Source organism: Echinops telfairi, unplaced genomic scaffold (genome assembly GCF_000313985.2).
Source record: "Echinops telfairi isolate 266 unplaced genomic scaffold, ASM31398v2 ScPeMD7_5868;HRSCAF=6743_1, whole genome shotgun sequence".
In the NCBI taxonomy this organism is placed as follows: Eukaryota; Metazoa; Chordata; class Mammalia; order Afrosoricida; family Tenrecidae; genus Echinops; species Echinops telfairi.
Genome location: NW_022109768.1, coordinates 7,046,708 through 7,068,023, shown reverse-complemented (window position 1 = coordinate 7,068,023; position 21,316 = coordinate 7,046,708). Strand labels below are relative to the sequence as shown.

The 21,316-nt window shown below is 40.0% G+C and overlaps 2 protein-coding genes across 2 annotated transcripts in view; one reads left to right on the top strand and one right to left on the bottom strand.

Moving 5' to 3' along the window:
* LRBA (LPS responsive beige-like anchor protein) overlaps window positions 1-21,316 on the bottom strand; it is a 752,417-nt gene that overhangs the window by 288,528 nt on the left and 442,573 nt on the right. The window contains exon 38 of the mRNA XM_045295806.1: window positions 19,800-19,936. Coding sequence (XP_045151741.1) covers window positions 19,800-19,936 — 137 coding nt within the window. The remainder of the gene's footprint in view (window positions 1-19,799; window positions 19,937-21,316) is intronic.
* Window positions 13,701-15,894, top strand: MAB21L2 (mab-21 like 2). The gene has a single exon (XM_004708707.2). The coding sequence runs from the start codon at window positions 14,717-14,719 to the stop codon at window positions 15,794-15,796; it is 1,080 nt and encodes a 359-aa protein (XP_004708764.1). The 5' UTR covers window positions 13,701-14,716; the 3' UTR covers window positions 15,797-15,894.

Sequence of the window (21,316 nt, the reverse complement as noted above, 5' to 3'; positions counted from 1 at the left end):
GGAAAACAGTTACCTGTTTGTGATACTTGTTTCTGTGCTACGTTGTCAACTTTCTTTGTAACGAACACCAACATGGATCTCTCCCATAGGTTGGCCAAAGAGCCGCCTTCCATGACAGTTAATGGTGGCTGGGTCTATTCCAGCCCTCTAGTAAAAACCTGCCACAGAACTAAAACACAATCATGTATTTGATAGAATCCTTAAACTGCAGAACCCCTGGAGACTTCACATCTCTCCTTCCTCCTCACTTCCTTCAATAAATATTTACTGAACAAGTTGTTTAACGTGCTGGGAAGAACAAGGCAGTCGGGGACACTACATCTGGCTTGATGGGGAAAAACTCTTTTTGGAGGGTAGATAACCGCAGAATAAAAGCAGCCAAGCTTAGTTTACCAGGACTTTTCGTTTACATTTTTTTTATATCTTTTTGTTTTCTTTTCTTTAACATGCCTAGTTTGCTTTCTCATTACAACTTAAAGCGTTTTAAACTTTCAAAGTTGTATATTTACATGTACTTTTATCTTTAGAATATATACTCATAACAAAAGCATGGATTTTGAAACTCCACTCTGAAAAGTTGAGTCACTCAAAGCACACTGGCTGAGAGAACTTAGGTACCTGATATCAAAGGGGTAAAATATTACGTGTACACGAGCCCTTAGTTTTTAAACACTCTAGCAACTTTGCCAGATGCTAGAAAGAAAGGGCTAGCAATTAATCCTGGTAGGAAAAAAAGAATAGTTTCCATCATCCAAGATTTTTTAAAATGCATAACCTCAGGAAAGTTACTCAATCTTCCCACACTTCGGTTTCTTCCTCTGTAAAATGATGGCCATAAACAGTACTTCCCTCAAAGGGTTATTATAAGGATTTGGGAACTATTATAGGTAACTCTGGTGACACAGCAAATGCCTCATATGTACTGCTATAGTAAAAGTATCTCTCCAGTATCCCACAAGTGAACAAGATACCTGGCCAAAGTCAGCAACAGCTCGACAAAGGGGAACTGTTCAAAAGCAGCACAACCCGAGGATAAATAAGCACAGAATTGCGTTAGAATGGTGGCCCGAGAGTGTAAGACAGCAGGGGTGAAGCAGAGGTCACAGCAGCTGCCTTTTATTTTTAACTATATGTTTTTAAAATAACGATCTTCTTAGTGTCACAAAGTGTGGCCAGCTTCCAATCAGCCTACATTGCCTTAGTGGGAGGGCTATTAATGGGAAAGAGTATACTTCGGATGACACAGAATGGCGCTCCATCGATGGTGTGTTCTGCTTGCATAAGTCACAACCGATTGGACACAGTCCCTGTGGGCATGCCATTTCATCCAGACTGGACGGTTCATTAGTCATAATTACTATAACTGTACAGCAGAGACTGCAGTTTTATCTCATCATACATCTTTGATCAAGCTGCTTCAATTTCTGCTTCATCAGCAGATGAAGTTACATTATTGGAGCATTTTATTTTCCAATCGGTGATTAACACAGATTATGCTTTTTATCAAAACATGTATTTGGTCTTCACGTTTAATAGTGGGGGCCTGGATCTGACCACCGTTTGACCTCTGATATTTCAAAACCACCTAAACATCATGAATCACCAATTGAAATCCAGAAGGTTGCAGAGAAAATTAAACAAAGAAAAGAACTGACCTGTGTTAAAAGCGTAAGATGATTGCACTTATCTAAATTGAGACTAACCATATTTGCAGCAGCTTCTCATTAAACATTAAATCGCACACCAAAAGAACACATCATACATATTTATTGTTTTGCACTGTCACTTTCAAGACTCATCCCACAATTAGTGTTTCTCTCCAACTATAAGCTACAGAACGGAATTTCCCATGAAGCCCGAAGACAAAAGTAACGTGGAGGATTGTTCAAGAAGGTTAAAGAACAGATGGATAATAGATTTCACTGAGCACTAAAACACACACACTGACTTCAGAAAGGAAAATGTTGCCAAAACATGGTTCATATATGGAACACTGAATGAAACTGATGTGTCAGGAAATTTGTCCATCTAAATTCTTTTGGGGAACAATAGGGGACTAAAAAGCCTGTCTCGTGCTATTTTTTGTGTTCACCATTTCCATGTGCAAAGTGTCCCCACTGGACGCTGCATGAACAATCATAGTGGACAGTTACATGCAGGCACTGAGGCTGCAAAAACCCCAGAGTAATTAGTGTTGTCTGAATGCAGTGACATCTGTGTGCTCATGGTTCTCGAAACATGTCAGGGCAGTAAGCTGTATATGAAAAAATATGACAACCATTGCAAATGCCCTTCTGAAAGGCCTTACACATCGGGGGAAATCTGAAGAAGTAACACATGTCATCTTCCTTTTTGTAAACAATATATTTAAGATTAAAAGATCAAAAACCATCTTTGGAGTTATTTGTAAATACAACACATTTAGTCTGAAGACAGCAAAGTGGTGTGAAGGAAATCTGCTGCAAGTTTGTCCCTTTATGAAACTTTCTTTAACATATGCAATTCATATTGTGTACATATAAAACACAATAGTGAGTATACCTTTTTAACTCTCCTTGATTTTTTTAAAGCATTTTTAGTTTTAACAAAAATACAGCTCACTATGGAGATAAAATAGAGTCAAAATGATTGTTAAATGCCTCAGGATTTGCATTTCTCCTAATAATAGAGACTGCCAAGCTGACTGCACTAAAAAGTCTTTGTTTTAAGACACTTAATGTTTTTGCTTACTGGTGCCTATTCCTGAGACCTCTCTCCCTGGGTCTGGGCTGCAGCAGTATGTTGGAGCATGCACTTGCTCCAAGAAAGACATTAGTCATCATTAACAGAAGCACTGACACCAAATCTAAGTGCCTCTCCACAATGACCAAGTGGCAATCATCTTTCTCTTACACTGTCACTGCTGATTAGGATTTTCTTTCATGAAAATTTAATTTGTCCCCCTTTCTGCAGCGCCCCCCCCTCCCATTTCTGGAAACACAAAACAACAACGTGGTATTCAGGAAAGACGGTAAATGTAACAAAAATAAGTTGTACCAATAATATAGCTCATGATATAAAGATTCACAGATTCTCAGCTAAATATTTTACTTACACCAACAGAAAAAAACATGGATTGAGTGAATGATTAATGAACAGGTGAAAAATAATGAACTTAAAAGGAGCCTTGCATTAAGACTTGGTAAGCCTAAAAAAGCGACTAATTCAAGTGAACTGAAGATCTTCCTCAATATATTAACTGTCTAATCCCAATGCTTCTTTAAGACAATTACTGCAAAAAAACGGTAGCTTTCTACTACTACATTTTCATGTCGTATTTTCTATCTTCTTATAAAAGGGTTCACATGGACATGTCACTGCAAATTAGCATCCATACTTCCACTGAGCATTAACCTGCTAGCTTGCGTAGAATAATTTTTTTTTTAACTTTTTTAATTACATAAGACAAAAAGTATTCACGTGGTCATGCGGGGCACTCTGCAGCTCAATGACACGGCAGCCTTAACCTCTGGCTCTGCACAGTCTCACAGTGTTCAACAAGATATCCTGGCAATAACTTATTAAGGAAGTTTTAAAAAACATTTACCTTTCTGCTTTACTTCAATTTGTTTAAAGTCCTCCCACCCCCTCTTAATGTAAGCATGTGATCGTTTGCAAGGATCCTGATACAGCTTAAATTCCTACTTCTACTTATAAACATTAGCATTCCTTTATATTACTTACCTTATTGTTAAAAGAGAGAAGGAAAGAGAGGTTGGTGTACATTTAAAATAACTCTAATTTATTTTATAACCCTTTAGAACCTGTGTGGTTTTAAGTCCAAATCTTTACACTTTTGTCCTTTAAGTGAACATAAATTGTATCTACCTTTAAATGTAAATATCCACATGAAATGCTTTTGAAACAAAAATTGGCCTCACTCATTTCCAAATTCAGAGGCAACCATAATTCATCAAACTTTAATCATTAGATGTTCCTTCTGACTATTTTATTGTGAAAAGTAATATAAAATGAATTTGAAGGTCAAATAGCAACTGCTTAGTGGCTAATACATCATACTTACAAATGGTTCAAGCCCCACCCCCCTTCCCATTTCAAAGTTGGTCTGCAGTTAAAATACTTAAGCAGCAGCAAACAGAATTTAAAAGAGCAATTTCAAACAGCTGAACTTTTTTCATAATGGGATATCTTCATTCAAGTTGAGAAGTTAGTATAAAAACAAAGCTATACCATAATAACCAAACTTAATTATCCTCTCGGGGAATGAGTGGCTAATTTCTAACGTTATTTCCTATGTAAAGAAATGTGCTTCTTCGATTCTCAAATGCTTAAAAGGTATATTCTGTCTTTCCAAATTTGCAAAGACTTTTCCTAATCAAGACCTCAGAAATGTTACAATACAATCACTGACCCCAGTGCAGGATCTAGGCTCTGTTCAAGGAATGAAGTTTGGTTCTGTGACGTCCACCTCTCAACCTAAACCTCCAAGCCACTTGTCAGTTAAAGGTTGGGCGATTTATTGACCGCCTCTGGATGCGTACTGTCAGTGCTGAAGGAAATATGAGGGTGGGTTGTCGCTACGGTTCTGGAGCTCATTGATAATGACATACCTGCTTCTGTCACCCATTACCCATACTACAAACTACTTAGACCTAACTGAAAAATCAATAGCCTACTTGCACTGGTTCCTGTGGCTGCCTCCTTTGATTGTCAGCTCCTGTCTAGGGTCAGCACTTACATGAAAGGGGCTGTGACTGCCTGATGCTTTCCGGACAACCTAACGATATGAAACTAGCCAACAGAACAGTAAATTCTGTCTCCCTGCCCTCCTCATCAATTAGGCTTTGACTAGGCTTGCCTGTAGAAACCTGACCTTTTAAGTTTAGGTGAATATGGACTAGCTGAACACACCATTGCCCTCAGCACTGAGCCAGGAAATCTACTGACAGGTTAAACAAAACAGAAGGTTGTAACTGTCATAATTTGCATTGCACGTTCACGCCAACAAGGGTGTTATCAGTAGGGGCAAGCCCCGGAACACCAACTCCAGCACCCGTAAGCCATGCCACTCATAAATTTCCAAGTGAAGTGAGATAAACCATAAATTCACAAGTAGCCATGCATCTCTCATCTCTTAGTCTTTCAGGTTTTCACTTTGCAAACTCACAGAGGATCCATCAAACAACTCTCTCCGTGGTCACCTGGCATGGCCTCCCATTAATGAAGAACTTCCAATAATCACAAAACCAAAGTAAAAGTAACTTAACTGCCCAATTTAAAACAATTTTGGAGAGATTTTATAATACAGTTGACATATTGATGGGTTAATCCGTGTCTAAAAATGAGAACAATGAGATCTCAATATGTTATTTTTCCTTGCCTCACTTCCTTCCCTTGAAAAAACATAGCCATAAGCTTAGCACGAATAATAAGTTATCACATAAGTGAAAGGAGGTGCTGAAATTATTTCCCATCACGCTACTCTGATACAGAATCCTTTACACTTTGAAAGAAAACTAAGAACATCTGTAAAACAAGAGATGTTACACTTTTTATGCTTGTCAGATCTTCTGATGAAAACAAGTGAAACGTTTAAGATAGTGGTGCAAAATGTTCCTTACTTTAGTGACTCATGTTTTGAGAACCATTTCATTGCTTAGGATCTACCTTTTACCACAATAGGAATGCAGTAATATCACAGAGGCGTACAAGATCACTTCTTTTTTTTTTTTTTACAAGACCACTTCTGTAAAAAAAAAAAAAGACTACTTCTGTTTGGGTGTTTGTGTATTTAAGTTTATAGTAAAGTTGAACTTTCTTTGGCTTTAAGAACTAACAGAAACTTCAGAAGTTCAGGGAAAAATAGAATTGAACAATGATCAAATTTGGAAGTGCTCTTAATTTCTGGAGAGTCAATCTTAATGACAATGTCTGAAATATTGAGAGCTGCGCAGGCAACATTTTTTAAGACAAATACACCTGGTAATCTTGTTTAGATCTTTAAACACATTTTTTTCCTAAATAGGAATACGGCGATAGATGTTTCATTTTCCTACTGCTATGATTCAATTCCTACTCAGCATTCGTCTGTATACTGTCATAATTTCTTTCAAATTGATCTGCCTTATAACTAGATCCAATCTCTAACTTATAAATGTTCTCCTTTCTGTAAACTCCACCCATCTGTAAGCTATGTTATTTTCAATGATATATTTCTTTCATCTTAAAAACACTGAGACACCTATCTCAGAACAGCACTGAATGTCTAAATTTTTCCAGGAAGATTTCTGATTGAAATAGACTAATAATGGTATCCACCATTTTGATCGTGTGGTGGTAGAAAACCAGACAAACGTCTGTGTCCATGAGAAAGAGAGGGGATGATCTCCTTCAAACCCTTGCCTTTACAAAGAAGACGACAACGGTAGCAGCACGAGTCCCTGGCTGCTTTTCCAAGAGGAAAAGTCGACTGCTTTCTAAACCCATTCCCACTCGATGCACTCCTATTAGTCTTCCTGTGTTTTACATAAACACACGAGTTACAGGACAACTATCCCAAAACCTTAAAATGTATACCTTTGTATCACTTCTTTTTAAGTGATACTACAATTTATAAAAAGTTTTAACTAATTTGCAGAAGATTATACCAATAAACTAGTGTAGAACAAATAACTATGAGAAAGAGGATCTAATTAAGTATGGTTGGAACGTTTTAGTGATCTAAGATGATGATTAATTAAGCAATGATAGCCTTTCGGGTACTCTGTGTGTACCTATCTGATAGCAAGTGAAAGCCATGGGCAGTGTCTGGTCCCAGAAAGCAAATCATTTGGAAACAGTAATAGCCGTAGATCAAAGATTTTTCACTCTATCTAGGCTGATTTAAACTTACCAACCCAGATTTTTGTCTACAGACAAAACTAGACAGAAAGTAAGAGAATGGCTCTTAGGATCCAAAGATAATAAGGGAAGATAGAACGGAAAAATTCAGAAAAGAAACAGACTGGCAGAACCTTGATATCCATAGGCCAAGACAGCTGTTTTATATCCTAGCTTTATTTCAGATGGTTAAAGGAAAAGTTTCCATTCCTTAGATCATCAAATATTATTTCAATTATACTGCACAGATGTCTTCTATACATAGATCGGAGCCAGTAAAAGGACTTTTTTTTTTTTTGGTTGCTGTTTAACCACTACACAAAATCAGAGAAAGTTCTCTACACATCACTTTTACTATAATTCATGAGGTTTGAAGGACTGGAATAGATTTCTAACGTTTCCATTACAAATAATACAGTCTGTTAAAAATGCCCTATAATTTTAGGAGAACTTTGATTTCAGTTTACTATTAACAACAATAAGATAGACAGTGCTATAGGCCCAAAATATTTTGCAATAAAGTATGATGTTTAAAACGGCTATTTTTCCTATGGCATAGCAAAATTATCCCCAACATGATATGCTTTATTGATAATTTTTTGAATAATTTTAAATATAGGTCCACAAAGTGTCTCATACGATATGAAAGGAATATAGAACATAATCCTGTCTTACATTACGCAGCTCAGTTCACTCGTAGTTTAGAACATGGAGCTCACGGAATGACTAAGACAAGATCAGTTCAGAATCCAAATGAGCCGGTCACCTTCAGACAAAGATGTGCTGCACAGGTATCACCTACATCCCCGACCTTCGTCATCTGTCGTACACATGTCTTGCACTGATCACAAGAGACAGAAGACATAAGTGGCTCTAAAACCCAACATACTCTGATGAACAAGGATCAAAAGTATTGTCTTCATAAATAAGGGTTCTAACACCTTCTCGAAATAATAAGATTAGCTTTTGGTTTCTTTAGCATCACATTCAATATTGACTACTACTGGTTTTCCTGTTCGTCTTCTAGAATATGAAAGACAAGTACAATTTGGTCCACTGGGTGAGAGAGACTCAAATAACAACCCACGAATGACGCAAGTATAACTACTCCTTATATCAGTAAGAGCTGACTCTTATAAATATACCTGATGAGAATTATAGTAGGTATGAAGTATGGAAGCTAAAGGCAGTTGGCACCAAAAACCTAATGGATACCTACAAATCACACTTATAAGCTCCAATTATTAAGAGAAGAAGAATTGTATTCATTCTAAATTTCTGGGGATGGGGGACCAACTGTTTAACTATATATAAAATAAAAGAATATAATGCTACAAATAAGAAATATGTATATTAAAAATAAAGCGAAATGATTTCTAGGTAAGGCTAAAGACACAACATAAGTGAGAATAAAACCGTTTCTCTCTAAAAAAAAATGCTTGAATTAATTAGAGTTTTCTTAACATTTCAAATAATAACTCAGTAATACAACGATATTTACTTCTAGTTCAGTTTAAAAACAGCATAGTTCCACTTTCCTGAGTACAAGTTCATTATCACTGTATACTTTGGTGAGGTCAAATTATATAGTTTAAAAAAGTAATATACACAGATGTTATCCAACTTAGAAACATAGCTAAAATATGTAGTACTCTCAAATTTCTCATTCTAGCAAAATACTACATGAATCAGATGTTTGTTCTGGATAACAATAATCATATACATTATCCAAATTACCCAAATGTACTTACAAGGTCCACAAAACACCACAAGCCCAAAGAACATTTTTAGAGTTTTATTTTCAATACAGTTTCATAGGCTTACTAAATGCCAAGCTAAAGTTAACACCCTGCCCAATATTATCTTAAGTTCAAACTTTACGTGTGCACACGCGTGCACGCACACACACACACAGGTTGCAATCAAAGACCTTATAATTATAAGGTCTATTTATACAAAAATCATAATCAAGCTATTTTGTGTAGGAGAAAAAGTGCTCCAGCAATGCTTTACCTTCTAACGTGATGGGAACTACAGTGCAATGATCAAAGAAACATTAAATAATTTGTTATTCTAGGTTGATTCCAGACTAGCATGTAGCATAGTTAAGAAATTATCTCTATGACACTTCAAAGTTCTATAAATTTAGATCATTTGCCTGAGAAAGATATGTAACTTTGACTTCTCATTTGGATAGTATAACTTTGATCACTATTTGTGTTAAAACTTCTTAAAAATGTTTTGATGATGACTTCAATAGAAGCTCAACTATAGACACTGTATTTGTGTTATTTGCTTTGCTTTTATTGGAATTGCCTTTAAAGTCAGAGATTGTAATGGTTCTTTATAACCCACATATATTTTGACCTTTACTAATAAAATGAAGTTTTATTAGTAAACTAATAAAATGAAGTTTTCTACAAAATTAAATATTCCTATAATTTGTCAAATGATTACGTAATAGGACTAAAAATTCAGTAGTCCCATAAATATGTCAAATTTAGACAGATAATAAAACATGCAGGTAAAAGTCTGGTTCTTTGCTTTATAAAGTATACATTTTTTAAAGAATTTTAAGTCAATAAATAATTTTATCATTTTTTGAGTGTTTCTAACCTGTTTCTTGGAAAACCAAATCATATCATCGAAAATGTGTGTGTACTCTCTAGTGAAGATGGTACTATTTCCATAGGTATTAAGTCTGTAAAACAGAAAATGCACCAAGTTTTTACTCCATAAACACATTTCTAAGAAAAGATCAGTAAAAAATAAAACTGATTAAGGACTCTATATTCTTTGGGAATGTAAACAGAATTATAACTGTCAGGTGGACAGAAGCACTGACTTCAGCCTTTGGTTTGGTTTTGCTTCTGAGAAACACTACATGAACTACTGAATCATTTCTTTTCAAATCCTTACATTCCCTGCAGCAGTTCAAGTTTCATCAGCAGTGTAGGAATGTATAAAAATGACAGGCAAAGGGCAATCACTTTACTGTTTGTCCCTCCCAGACTGCTTTCCTATAGATGGAATATAGGGTTTTTTTCTCAAAGCACTTAGGCTGAGACTGAGTTAGGTCAATTGCTAAGGGAAAATATAACTGAATTCTCTCTATTGATATTTTAAATGATAATTTTAAGGAAATCAAGTACTATATTATCTTCGAATACAAAACTACAAGGTTAAAATTTAGCTTAATTGTCCATAGTACTTTAATCAGAAGTATTTCCAGTTTTTAGAAAAATGTATTCTCCCTTAACTTAGCACTTTATTTTTTGCACCTGATATAGAGTACCCAGTTTAAAAAGGTCCTGCAAATAAAATATAGCTATTTTCCTTTGATATCATATTTGCTTAAGTAGCTTTTCTTAATTTCCAGTTTCTATAAAAGGAAAACTTCAATTAATAACTACAAGTATATTTAATCGTGATTAAACAAAAGGAGGGTATTATTTGTATTCTGGCTACTTCTCTGGACCTTAGACAGTCACACTTCTCAAAACCTAACACAGTAATTGCTGTAAGTTGACTTAAAAATCTTCTTAAGAATTAGGAATTCTCAGGCAAAAGTTTTAATGCTATTTTAGCTTAGAGTAACCAACAGCATGCTCATCTCAGTCTGGTCATTTCCATCCTCATAAAATGATCCAAATCTACTCTGGTGAAGGTAAAGCCTGTTAGTCCAAAGGCTATGACTGCACACAATCCAAAACAAAAATCAAGTTACAGCCCGAATGCCTTCCTTCCCTTTTCAAGAGTGAATCGTAGCTAGCCTAACACCATAGCTCTGGGCAGAAGCATGCTGATGTTGGCACTGCCTACACCAAACAAACAAGATGTTTAACAGTCAAATAAAATGTCCTGCAGCCTCCCTAATGAATTTGTCAAGGACCATCACATTTCGCTCCCCCCTCCTTTGCCTCATTAACTCAAGTATGATGAGGCGGATTATAACAAGAGAATACAGATCAATCGGTCTGAAGACTTCAAGTGGCTTTTAGCCTCTAGAGTTTCTCTCTCACTTGGTCTCCTTTAATAGAATACGGTATCTCCTGCAGAAGGGCCTGCCACTTCGTTTTAATACGCCATCAAGGAGCTGCTGATGGACTTCTATACTAACATACATAAAAGCAGAGGTGACAGGGGCTCTTCAATTACAGCCTCCTCAGATACCGTCTTCCCCTTCAATTATTCAACCAGAGGAAGAGCGGATCCGCAAACACACGGAAGAAGCTGCTCTCAGAGCAGAGGCAGCTAGGGAGTAGGGGGGCGGGGAGACCTAGCATAGGGAGCATTATTTGCTGGAAGTGTTTAAGTTTATTGTTCAAATGATGTTTCTAATTAGTACTACGGCAATAAATTAAAGTCGCCTTTGTTTAACTGATTTATTATTTACTAGACCATCTACCTTAGACAGGGTAAATTGGTAATGAATTGTTTTTAAGTCAAAACATTTGTAGCATTTTATCATCTCTCGTCTCTGAATGGAAACGTGCGGAGACGCTGCTGGGATAAGGGTTGGACTAAAATTGGTCGAGCCTAGCATCCGAGTTTGGATAAGAGGAGGGGTGGGATACCACCAGGCAGCAAGGAGAGGTGGCTCCCAGCATCAGTTTGGATGAGGAGAGGTGGGGTGCCACCAGGCAGCAAGGAGAGGTGGCTCCCAGGCGCTGCAAGGCCTGCGCTGCCCAGCCCCGGAAAGGACACGCGCAGAGGGTGCCCAGCACCTTTCTAGGACCTGGGCAGGGGCGGCGCCGCGTGGAGCCCCGTCCCCGCGGGGCGGTTTGCGAGCTCCCTGGAGCTTCGAGGGCCAGTCAGTGCCAGCGGCTCACAGAGAAAAGCCACCGAGAAGTAGCCTCTAAGGAAAGCTCCGCACCCTCTAGCCCCGCCATCAGTCTCCGCCCAGTCGCGGCCCGCGCCGAAACCGCCAAGGATTCTCTCCCGGAGGCCCAGACAACTTCCTGCAACAAAGTGCCCCTCCTGCCCACTACTATTTCCCAGAGCACGAGTGTGACCGCCCGCGAAGGCCTCCGCATTCCCAAGCGCACAATTCCCAAGGGCGCCGCAACTCCTCTCGGTTGATCCCTGAGCCCGCGCGCAACGGCGGGACGCAGACTGCTGCCCACAAGAAACCCAAGTCCCGGGAGAAGTTGCCTTCCGAACGGACTCCCCGAGTTTCTCAAATGCCTACTCCCCCTGTTTTTCCTTACAATTGCTGGCCACGGAAAGCCTATCCTAAACAATCAAGCCGACTTGATTTTTTTAAAAGCCAACTAGTTCAGAGAGAGTTTTAGGGGCAACGAAGGCGGGCGAAGGGGTGACTAGGTACCTAGAGGCGCCCTACACATCTAAGAAAGAGAACCCCAGAGACCTAAAGACATCAACTAAACGGGGAAGAAATTAACTTTCCCTATACAATGGATTTCGGGCTCACCTGGTCTGGCTTCAAAGTTGGACTGTGAGGTTCTGCGCAATGAAGTCTTTGCCGAAACGGGGCCACCGATTCTTATTATTTCTATCACATAGCCCAGAGCTCTCAAAGGTAACCCCTAAAATCAAATTAAAATGAATCCTATCGACCGGTGTGTGTTCAAAAATAAAGACTGAATCCAAACACCTTAAATTCAACCGCAAACCTTCAATATTAAAATACTGGCCCGAAATCCTACAATGGTTGCAGCCTGCCAGGAAAATCCATGTACTAAAAGCACATGTGTGAGTTTCACTGAAACGCCATGGCAGGAGAGCCATCTGTGTAATCAATAACAGGGCAGTTATAGATTTCTGCAGCAGTGAAGTCTTTTAAAAGCAAGAGTCAATTATGAAAATAAAATCATTTTCAAGTGAATTCTGTTGTACATGAGAAAACATTCAAAATTAGGTTTACAACATCAACGTTTTTAAGGAAACTTTGATTTAGGTTCACATTTGTTTCCTTTCATTTTATTTAAGCACATTTAATAGCTTATTAAAAGTTACAAGTATATCCTAAACAAATCTGACTGTGTCGAAATGTGCACTTAGAAATGGTTTGCTTCTAGTAACTTGTTAGTTCTGGTGGCAGTATGATACCATAAAACGTATCTGAATCTTAATTATGAAATAGCTATCAAACAAGGGTCTTGGGTAATTTCTACCCTCACCCAGTTCTCCACAGCATATCAAAATTACTGAAAGGAGATTTCTGGGTATAAACCCTCATTCTATATCCACTCCACCCACACCCCACTAGTACACTTATAGGCGGCGTACAGAGGCAACAATGGGAGAGGAGATTAAAGGGGGAGAGGAGTACTTTTCAGGAGAAACCCTTCGTCCCTTTCCCAAGAGTCTTTCCTTCTGCCTTTGCCTTCAAGCTAGAGCCAATTTTGTGAAAAAGACTACACATCTCCTTCCTTACAAGGTTGATAAGACTGCCGGAAGCAAGAGAAAAGGTGCCCTTTCTGAACCACCGCTACTCTCTCTGGTTATTCCAGTCATCTCCAAGAGAGTTTCAGCTATAGACTTTTTCGTTTTCCTCCTTGTATTTGAAAAGCGAGGAGGAGGCTGTGAAATGTGGTCGAGCATTGGGCTTCTACTATCTCCTCCAGCTTTCTTACTTTTCTCGTTGCCCCCTTCCTTTATCAAGTGGAGCGGCGACGGCTACCGTCCGCCGAGCACGCCTGTCTTCTCTCTGGGATTGGCTGGAGCACTGACAGCTCGGATAGCGATTGTAGGAGCTGAAGCTCCTCCTCCCTCATGATGGCCCTGGGACCATTCATAAACTAAATAACTCCAGGAAACGGCAAGGGGGAGTGAAAGAGGGAGAGAGAGATTGAAGGGAAAGAGAGGAGCGACGTCCTCGCAGGGGAGGAGGAAAAGACGGCTCAGAAAGTAGCCTCGGTACAAGCAACCTGCAGGGGAAGAGAAGAAAAACCGGGCCGTCGTCAAAACTACAACCCGATGCAACGCAAGCAACGACTTCGTCACATTACGGTAGATTCTGTGAGGGCCAAAATTATAAATTACGAAGCAGAAATGAGTATCAAACCACTTCCAGAGGTTTGCACCTAGAGAAAGGGAGGCAGCGGCCACAGCAAACGCAGCAACCCCGTCCAGACAACGCCTCCGGGAGGAAAAGAGGAGAGCGGCGACAACACGACACGGCCCCGAGAAGACAGGAGACAGCGGAGCTCGACAAGCAGCCAGAGCTCGAGCACGGGCGCCGCCGGCCACCTGGGACTTGGACTTCGCAGCCCTGGACATTCAGTAGATCCTTCACCTTCCATCTGGGGAGAGTGAGGACGTAGGCGCTCGCCTACCTAGAGGGCAGAAGTCAAACCAGTGAGGCAGAGAAGTTTAAGAATGAGCCTGTGAATGCCTCGCTTTTATTTATAATTTTACTTTGGCACTTAGAAAAAAATCCCATCTCCAGATTTCTGGGCAATCACTTCCACTGAATGCGGCGGGGCGAAGGCAGCTATCTCAGCCGGACCCCTGCTAACCTGAGTTTCTTTTACCTTTCTTCTTTAGAAAAAAAAAATTTCTCCTTCAGGATCTCACTCCGCCATCCTTATTTTACATATCAAGAGAAGGCTAAAAGTCCCAGCAGGCATTTTTCTTTTTCAAAGAGCACCTTTTTCTCTTATTTTCTGGGGAGAAAGTAAAAAGCTTTCAAAAAGACTGGGCCCACAAACAGCGTGGCCGGCGGGTCTCTCCAGGGGGAAAGCGAGCAAGTGGGGTGTCGGGGGAGCGCACCGCCTCTTCTGCAAGCCGCAGGGCCACCACCAGTGCGTGAGCCTTGGATCCCTCAACGTACTGTGAGACGCCGGTGTACAGCCCGGACCTGTGCCCCAACATGATCGCCGCTCAGGCCAAGCTGGTGTACCAGCTCAATAAGTACTACACGGAGCGCTGCCAGGCGCGCAAGGCGGCCATCGCCAAGACCATCCGAGAAGTCTGCAAGGTCGTCTCGGACGTGCTGAAGGAAGTGGAGGTGCAGGAACCCCGCTTCATCAGCTCCCTGAGCGAGATCGACGCCCGCTACGAGGGGCTGGAGGTCATCTCGCCCACCGAATTCGAGGTGGTGCTCTACCTCAACCAGATGGGCGTCTTCAACTTCGTGGACGACGGCTCGCTGCCCGGCTGCGCCGTGCTCAAACTGAGCGATGGACGCAAGCGCAGCATGTCGCTCTGGGTCGAGTTCATCACCGCGTCCGGCTACCTCTCGGCGCGCAAGATCCGCTCGCGCTTCCAGACGCTGGTGGCGCAGGCGGTGGACAAGTGCAGCTACCGGGACGTGGTGAAGATGATCGCCGACACCAGCGAGGTCAAGTTACGCATCCGCGAGCGCTACGTGGTGCAAATCACGCCGGCGTTCAAATGCACCGGGATCTGGCCCCGCAGCGCGGCTCAGTGGCCTATGCCCCACATCCCCTGGCCCGGCCCCAATCGGGTGGCGGAGGTCAAGGCCGAGGGATTCAACTTGCTCTCCAAGGAGTGCTACTCGCTGACAGGCAAGCAGAGCTCCGCCGAGAGCGACGCCTGGGTGCTCCAGTTCGGGGAGGCGGAGAACCGCCTGCTGATGGGCGGCTGCCGAAACAAGTGCCTCTCGGTGCTGAAGACCCTGCGGGACCGCCACCTAGAGCTGCCGGGGCAGCCGCTCAACAACTACCACATGAAGACGCTGCTGCTGTACGAGTGCGAGAAACACCCGCGGGAGACAGACTGGGACGAGGCGTGCCTCGGCGACCGGCTCAATGGCATCCTGCTGCAGCTCATCTCCTGCCTGCAGTGCCGCCGCTGCCCGCACTACTTTCTGCCCAACCTCGACCTCTTCCAGGGCAAGCCCCACTCGGCCCTGGAGAGCGCTGCCAAGCAGACCTGGAGGTTGGCCAGGGAGATTCTCACCAATCCCAAAAGCCTGGACAAACTATAGGATGCCTGGGGCTGCTTCTAAAGCGACACAAGGCCAGCCGCCCTCTCGCAGAAACACACCGCACGCCACGCACGAGCAAACAACGGAAAACTTGGGACACAAACTTTCAGGCGAGTCACCTGGCGGAAACACGAACCAGGCGAGGAGCATCGTTAATTCGGAAAGCAAGCAAAGAGGGCAAACGGACGAAACGAACCCAACTGTTCCACGTTCTTGCACAGAACTAATTGTTTTCTTCCAAACAATGTGAATTTAAAAGGTCACACAAAAGAAGCAATCGGGCTTTGCCACCACAAAATGAAACCCAAGGTACATTTTCAAATCAATGTATAGTAATACTTTCCCTCCTTTTTCCTCCTCTCCTCTGTCCTCTCCTTCCTCTCTCATTTCTTTGCTCTTTCATTTTGTTTTTGGTTGCCTGGATGTTGTCACCAAGTGAAAAAAAAATTATTTAACTATATGTAATATTTCTTGTTTAAAACAGTTTTACTGATGTTAAATGTATCTCAGTGCCAATGTCAGATTGTGCCCTTCCCTCTATTGCACCTCTCCCCTCACCTTAACCAGTCTTGTTGAGAACAGTAATAAAAAAAATTACTTTAACTTTACACGGACTGTTTTGTGGATTGTTCTTACACGAAGGCAGGTGAGATCGCAGTTATAATTTTCAATGAAGAGAGGTGAGGCTTACAAAACTAAATGCAAAAAGCTTCTTTCCAATTTAAAAATTTATGATTTCAAATCTTTCAAAACGGATTTGAAAATGTACAAATACAGTACATGTGTATGTAGATTTGACCATTTCCAATCAAAATCCCTAGAAAAGAGAAAATAATAATTTTATCCAACTATAACGTATTTGCTTTTTGGATTTTAAAGGAATATTCCACACGCACAAAAAGAAAATAGTATGAAAGAAATGACAAATAACCCAGCTTTTGAAATAGAAAATAACAATTATTTTGCATTAAACATTAAGGGATTTGTGTTATGTCACAAGTCTTAAAAATTCAATGTGAGTCTGATCAAGCAAAGAAAATATGTATGGATCTTCTTTTGAATAGCTGCTATTTTTTAAACCACTTGTGCTACTGCGGTTTTTAGCAATAGAAACTTAAAGACAACCACACCGACAAAAGAAATGGTATTCCGGATGATTATGATGATGGTGGAGTTTTAAACTACTCCAGTTTTAAAACCGTTCACCTTTAAATCCCATAGCTATAATCAAGAATTAATTTCAAGAATTTCTCTGAAACAGCTTATGTACATTTCTAAAAAAAAAATGTATCATTTTGATGACCAAAGAGAAATTGCTCTTTCAAGAATTTACAAATAGTCAAAGTGCTTTCCTCTCCCTCTTCAGATTTACAGAGGTGACAATCCAATGCAAATCTTTAACAAAAGTTTCTTTTTAATGCAGGAAAATAGCTGGTTAGAAGCAAGTTAAACAATTAGTAACATTAAGAACATCCCAAATGAACTATTTTATGTCCTTCACATGGAAGGCAACCGTTGAGGCCAATAAGCATGCTCTTACAGAGGCACAGGTACAGAATACTACTATGAGCTTACCTACTCTTCAATGCTCCAAAGTTCTCCTCTGAAATTAGCCCAGCTACTTAACTTACGGAGAAAATCCAATTAATGAGAGGAATAGGAAAAACTGTCCTGAAAAGCAATCTTAAAGATCTGAGGGAAAAGTTTGAATGGGGGAGGGGGCACATGAGAGAGGAGCTGGGGGCTAGCAGGGATGGATGGAAAACAAGGGAGCTCCTTGCTCTGAACCAACCCTATTTCACTAGACAAAACAGGCTTAGACTGCGAGACAACTAACACCCCCTGGTAAGAGAAGTTTTGTGGTTCTATGTAAACTTTGACCTTATCAGTCCTGAGCCATCTCCCCTCTTTCGGCCTATATATATTACATGTATCTATTTTCCAGCTTTCTTCCTGTAGGTGTAGAATAAACTCACCATTATACTAAGTGGTTCAGACAAATATGAGAGTTTTTTCCAAGTAAAAAAAACACATTCACTCTCTGGGGAGAACGTCTTGATTTTTAACAGCATTTTCAAAGCAATCAGTAAGTAGATGCTTACATTACAAAGAAGATGATGTAAGAATGGAGTATTCAGTTAAAAAGATAAAAAGAATACTTTAAAATGATTTCAACTCACAATAGTATTTATAACATTAGACACAAATCTCCCAGCTACTGTTCCAGAAAAAAGTTTTTAAGTCTTCACAATGCTGAAAAGAAAAATAAAATCTCCAAATTCAATATTCTCTTTTCTTATTTAATGCAGGAAAATAGCTGATATTGTCCTGCAAATGAGCAGGTAAGAACACAAAGGGAAAGGAAAAACTACAGCAACACAAACTTACTCATTTACAAAACACATAAACGACTATGGTCTGTGTAAAATAAAAATTATTCTAATAATTGGCTGGATTTTTAAAATGCTAATTAGGTGTGGTGATTTCTGGAATGGTAGGCAAGTTGTAATGGTCCCACACAGCTTTCTTTTATTAGGCTTGAAGACTATTTCACAAGCAACAGGGGGAAAACTCTAATTTAATGATGCTGCACATAAAAGTTATAACTTCACCCAAAGGAACAAATAACTTCAAAGAGCCTAATCTCAAGACTGACAGAGGTTCTCATTTTGAGAACAATTCACATCTTTAAATCAGATTTTAGATTTTAAGCCATGTATACCTAAAAGCATAGTAGAATAATTCTTCATTATCTCAGCCTCTCAAATTCACAAACTACATGAAATGACAGTTTATATAATAATGGAAACCTTCCTTTCATTGAAAAACTAAAATACCTTGTCAGGCACCCATGGAGCAAAGTGGAAACATTTACTAGCTGATGTATGTAAATTCAGAGCCAGTATGAAGTTTCTTCTATAGTGGATTAGAATAATTATTAATCTCAAAACAATAGTCCTACCATAGCCTCCCTGTCACTTAGCTGGTCAAATCCTACCTTAATGAAGGCAAAAATGTTGAAGCAAAATGCTGGAAGCAAGCATACAACATATCTGTTCCCTATGTTTTAAATAAAATTACATCACTTCTTATCAAAAGTGACTTTGAAATACTTTCACAAAATTTAATAACTCACATACAATTACAAAATCAAAGAACCTTCCAGCAATCCAGTGTGTGGTGGGGGAGGGGGGGGCGGGGGGCAGAGGATGTGTGTTAGCTATCAGTCTATAAAAGACATTATTCTGATTTTTTTTCAAATCACTTGTCTTTCTACAGGTTTCTTCCTTTGCTCATTTTTACAAAGACTGTTTCCTTTGTGAATAAAGCTGACTATACACTTTGTTGAACTAAACCTAATTTTGGCTTTATGGTAGCCACAGACATTTCTTAGAAAAAAATAAGTTGCCAAGGTCTGAAAGGTAATCAGAAATACATTTTAAAGGGGAAATTACATTTTCATTTCAGAATAGGAAATTATACAGAGCCTTGTAAAACCCACTGCAGGTAATGGGAAACAGAGGCATCTCACACACACAAAACATGCACGTGTGCACGCATGACAGCGTAGTAAGTCATGGAGACAAAGCCAAGAGAGTGATATATTGGTATTACATCCCCGAAACATAAAGGCTAAGCAAAATAATTCTACTCTCAATCTCAATGAATTTTGTAGCTTAATTCACCATAGACCCTTTGAGGCAAAATATATTTATAAATGATGTTCCCCTGAGGTTTTTCTGTCCCCTTCAAATGAGCTAATGATCAATGAAATTAAGTAGAAATTGTTTTTGAATCTATAATAATAATTTCAATAATCTATCTGATTAGGAATCATCAGCTTAAGGTACTGTTTTTAAGTTACTTTGCATCTGTAAGCAGAAGGCATTCAGCAAGAAATTCAAACTGCCAAATTTTGCCAAGACTAATCTCCCTCAACAGCAGCCCATCATGCCACCTTAAGAGAGAAACTTAAAATAAAACACCCGCCCCATTTCCTCACCTTAGGGTCGATTTTCTTGAAGTTAGGGTCCTCTTCATCTACCTCAAAATAGAGTTCAGAGGAGGTGATAGAAAGAGTGCCCTTTGCTACAGCAGAGGGGGCCACAAGCTGAGCCGGTGTGCTCAAGCTAACAGGGCCTGCCAAAAGGAAAGGACACGTCAAAAAGAGAAAGAAAAAAGAAAGAAAAGGACAAGTCCTAAGCTGGAATGACATTTCTCCCAAACCAAACACAGTCAGCTAGAGATTCTCTCGGTTGTTGTTCCCACTCAACTCCACCTTGCCAACTCCTTCTACACTTACCTACCTAACCCAGACTGCAGAGTCAGGGTGCGCATACTAGATTTAATGACCAGAGTAAACTAGGATTCAATGATTTTGCAGCGTCTGCAAAGCTTTGGTCTTAGTCTCTGGATAAGATGGGGGCTCAGCCTAAATCAGTCCTTCCACATTCCACTTAAAATACATGCCTCAGGCTATCAAACAAAGTGCAACAACCTCCAGGAGCAGGAAGCCTCAATAGGCTCCCAAGGCCAAAGGTTAGCTTAGAGTTTGGCCGAGGCATGACTGCATAAAGATCACTCGCTTATTGGTGATGTGGGAAATATTAAACCCTATTCTCCAATACAGAGATTTGTTGCCAGGCTGATGCCAAAACACTTCTATAATAACTTTATCTCATGAAAGGCCGGTAAAAATACTTCTTTTCTTGGCCTTCTTTTCTACTGTTAAATATTGTTCAATGCTTACAAATCTAATATTAGTGTAGTTCAGGGACTCTGGGAGTAAACAGCTGGAGGGTGGATTTCCAACTGAATGAATTTTTATTGGAATAATCAAATCTCCACAGGGCTTATCAAAGAGACAAATCAGAGTGCTACTGAAAACAATAGACTAAAGATAAATCAGCATAAGGTATATTAGATCTCAATCTAAAATAAGGATGAAAAGAATAACTTGATAACATGTGTTAATATAAAGACAGAGTAAGAATTGAAAACCCCCTGCCAATCTTGTGTTTTGTTCTTTTTTTTTTTTTGGTACGACTCCTATTGAGGAAGAAAATGGCAAAAGAGAAGATTAGCACTCACAGTTATGAATTAATTAATATAGTGCCTATAAACAAATGGCACCTATTCAGGTAATCAATGGGTGAAAACATGTTTCAAAATTCAGATGAATTGACATTTCCATCGATTGCTGGAAGGGTGATGGTCCTTAATCTCACATCCATCTTAATGTGTGCCAGTAGGACAATAGAAAGGATGCTCTGCGGAGATCAGAGCAGGTTTTGCCCTCTATTCCCAATGTACAAATACATTGTGTTTGCAGATGGGCAGCAGATAGCTGCAGAACAGCCGTGATTTCCCAAAGCTCATCCCTATAAATGGATGAAATAAGCAGCTATGTGTTCTTTTGCTGTCTCCCTTTGCCCTCTGTACATTAGCATGTAATCCTGAGAAGAAATAACATTTTTTCAATCACTTTCAGACATTCAATTACAGGGTAAGCAGACAGCT

Bases quoted from the DNA above. Each gene is read 5' to 3' on its own strand.
- MAB21L2 (XM_004708707.2), top strand. From the start codon at position 14,717: ATGATCGCCGCTCAGGCCAAGCTGGTGTACCAGCTCAATAAGTACTAC.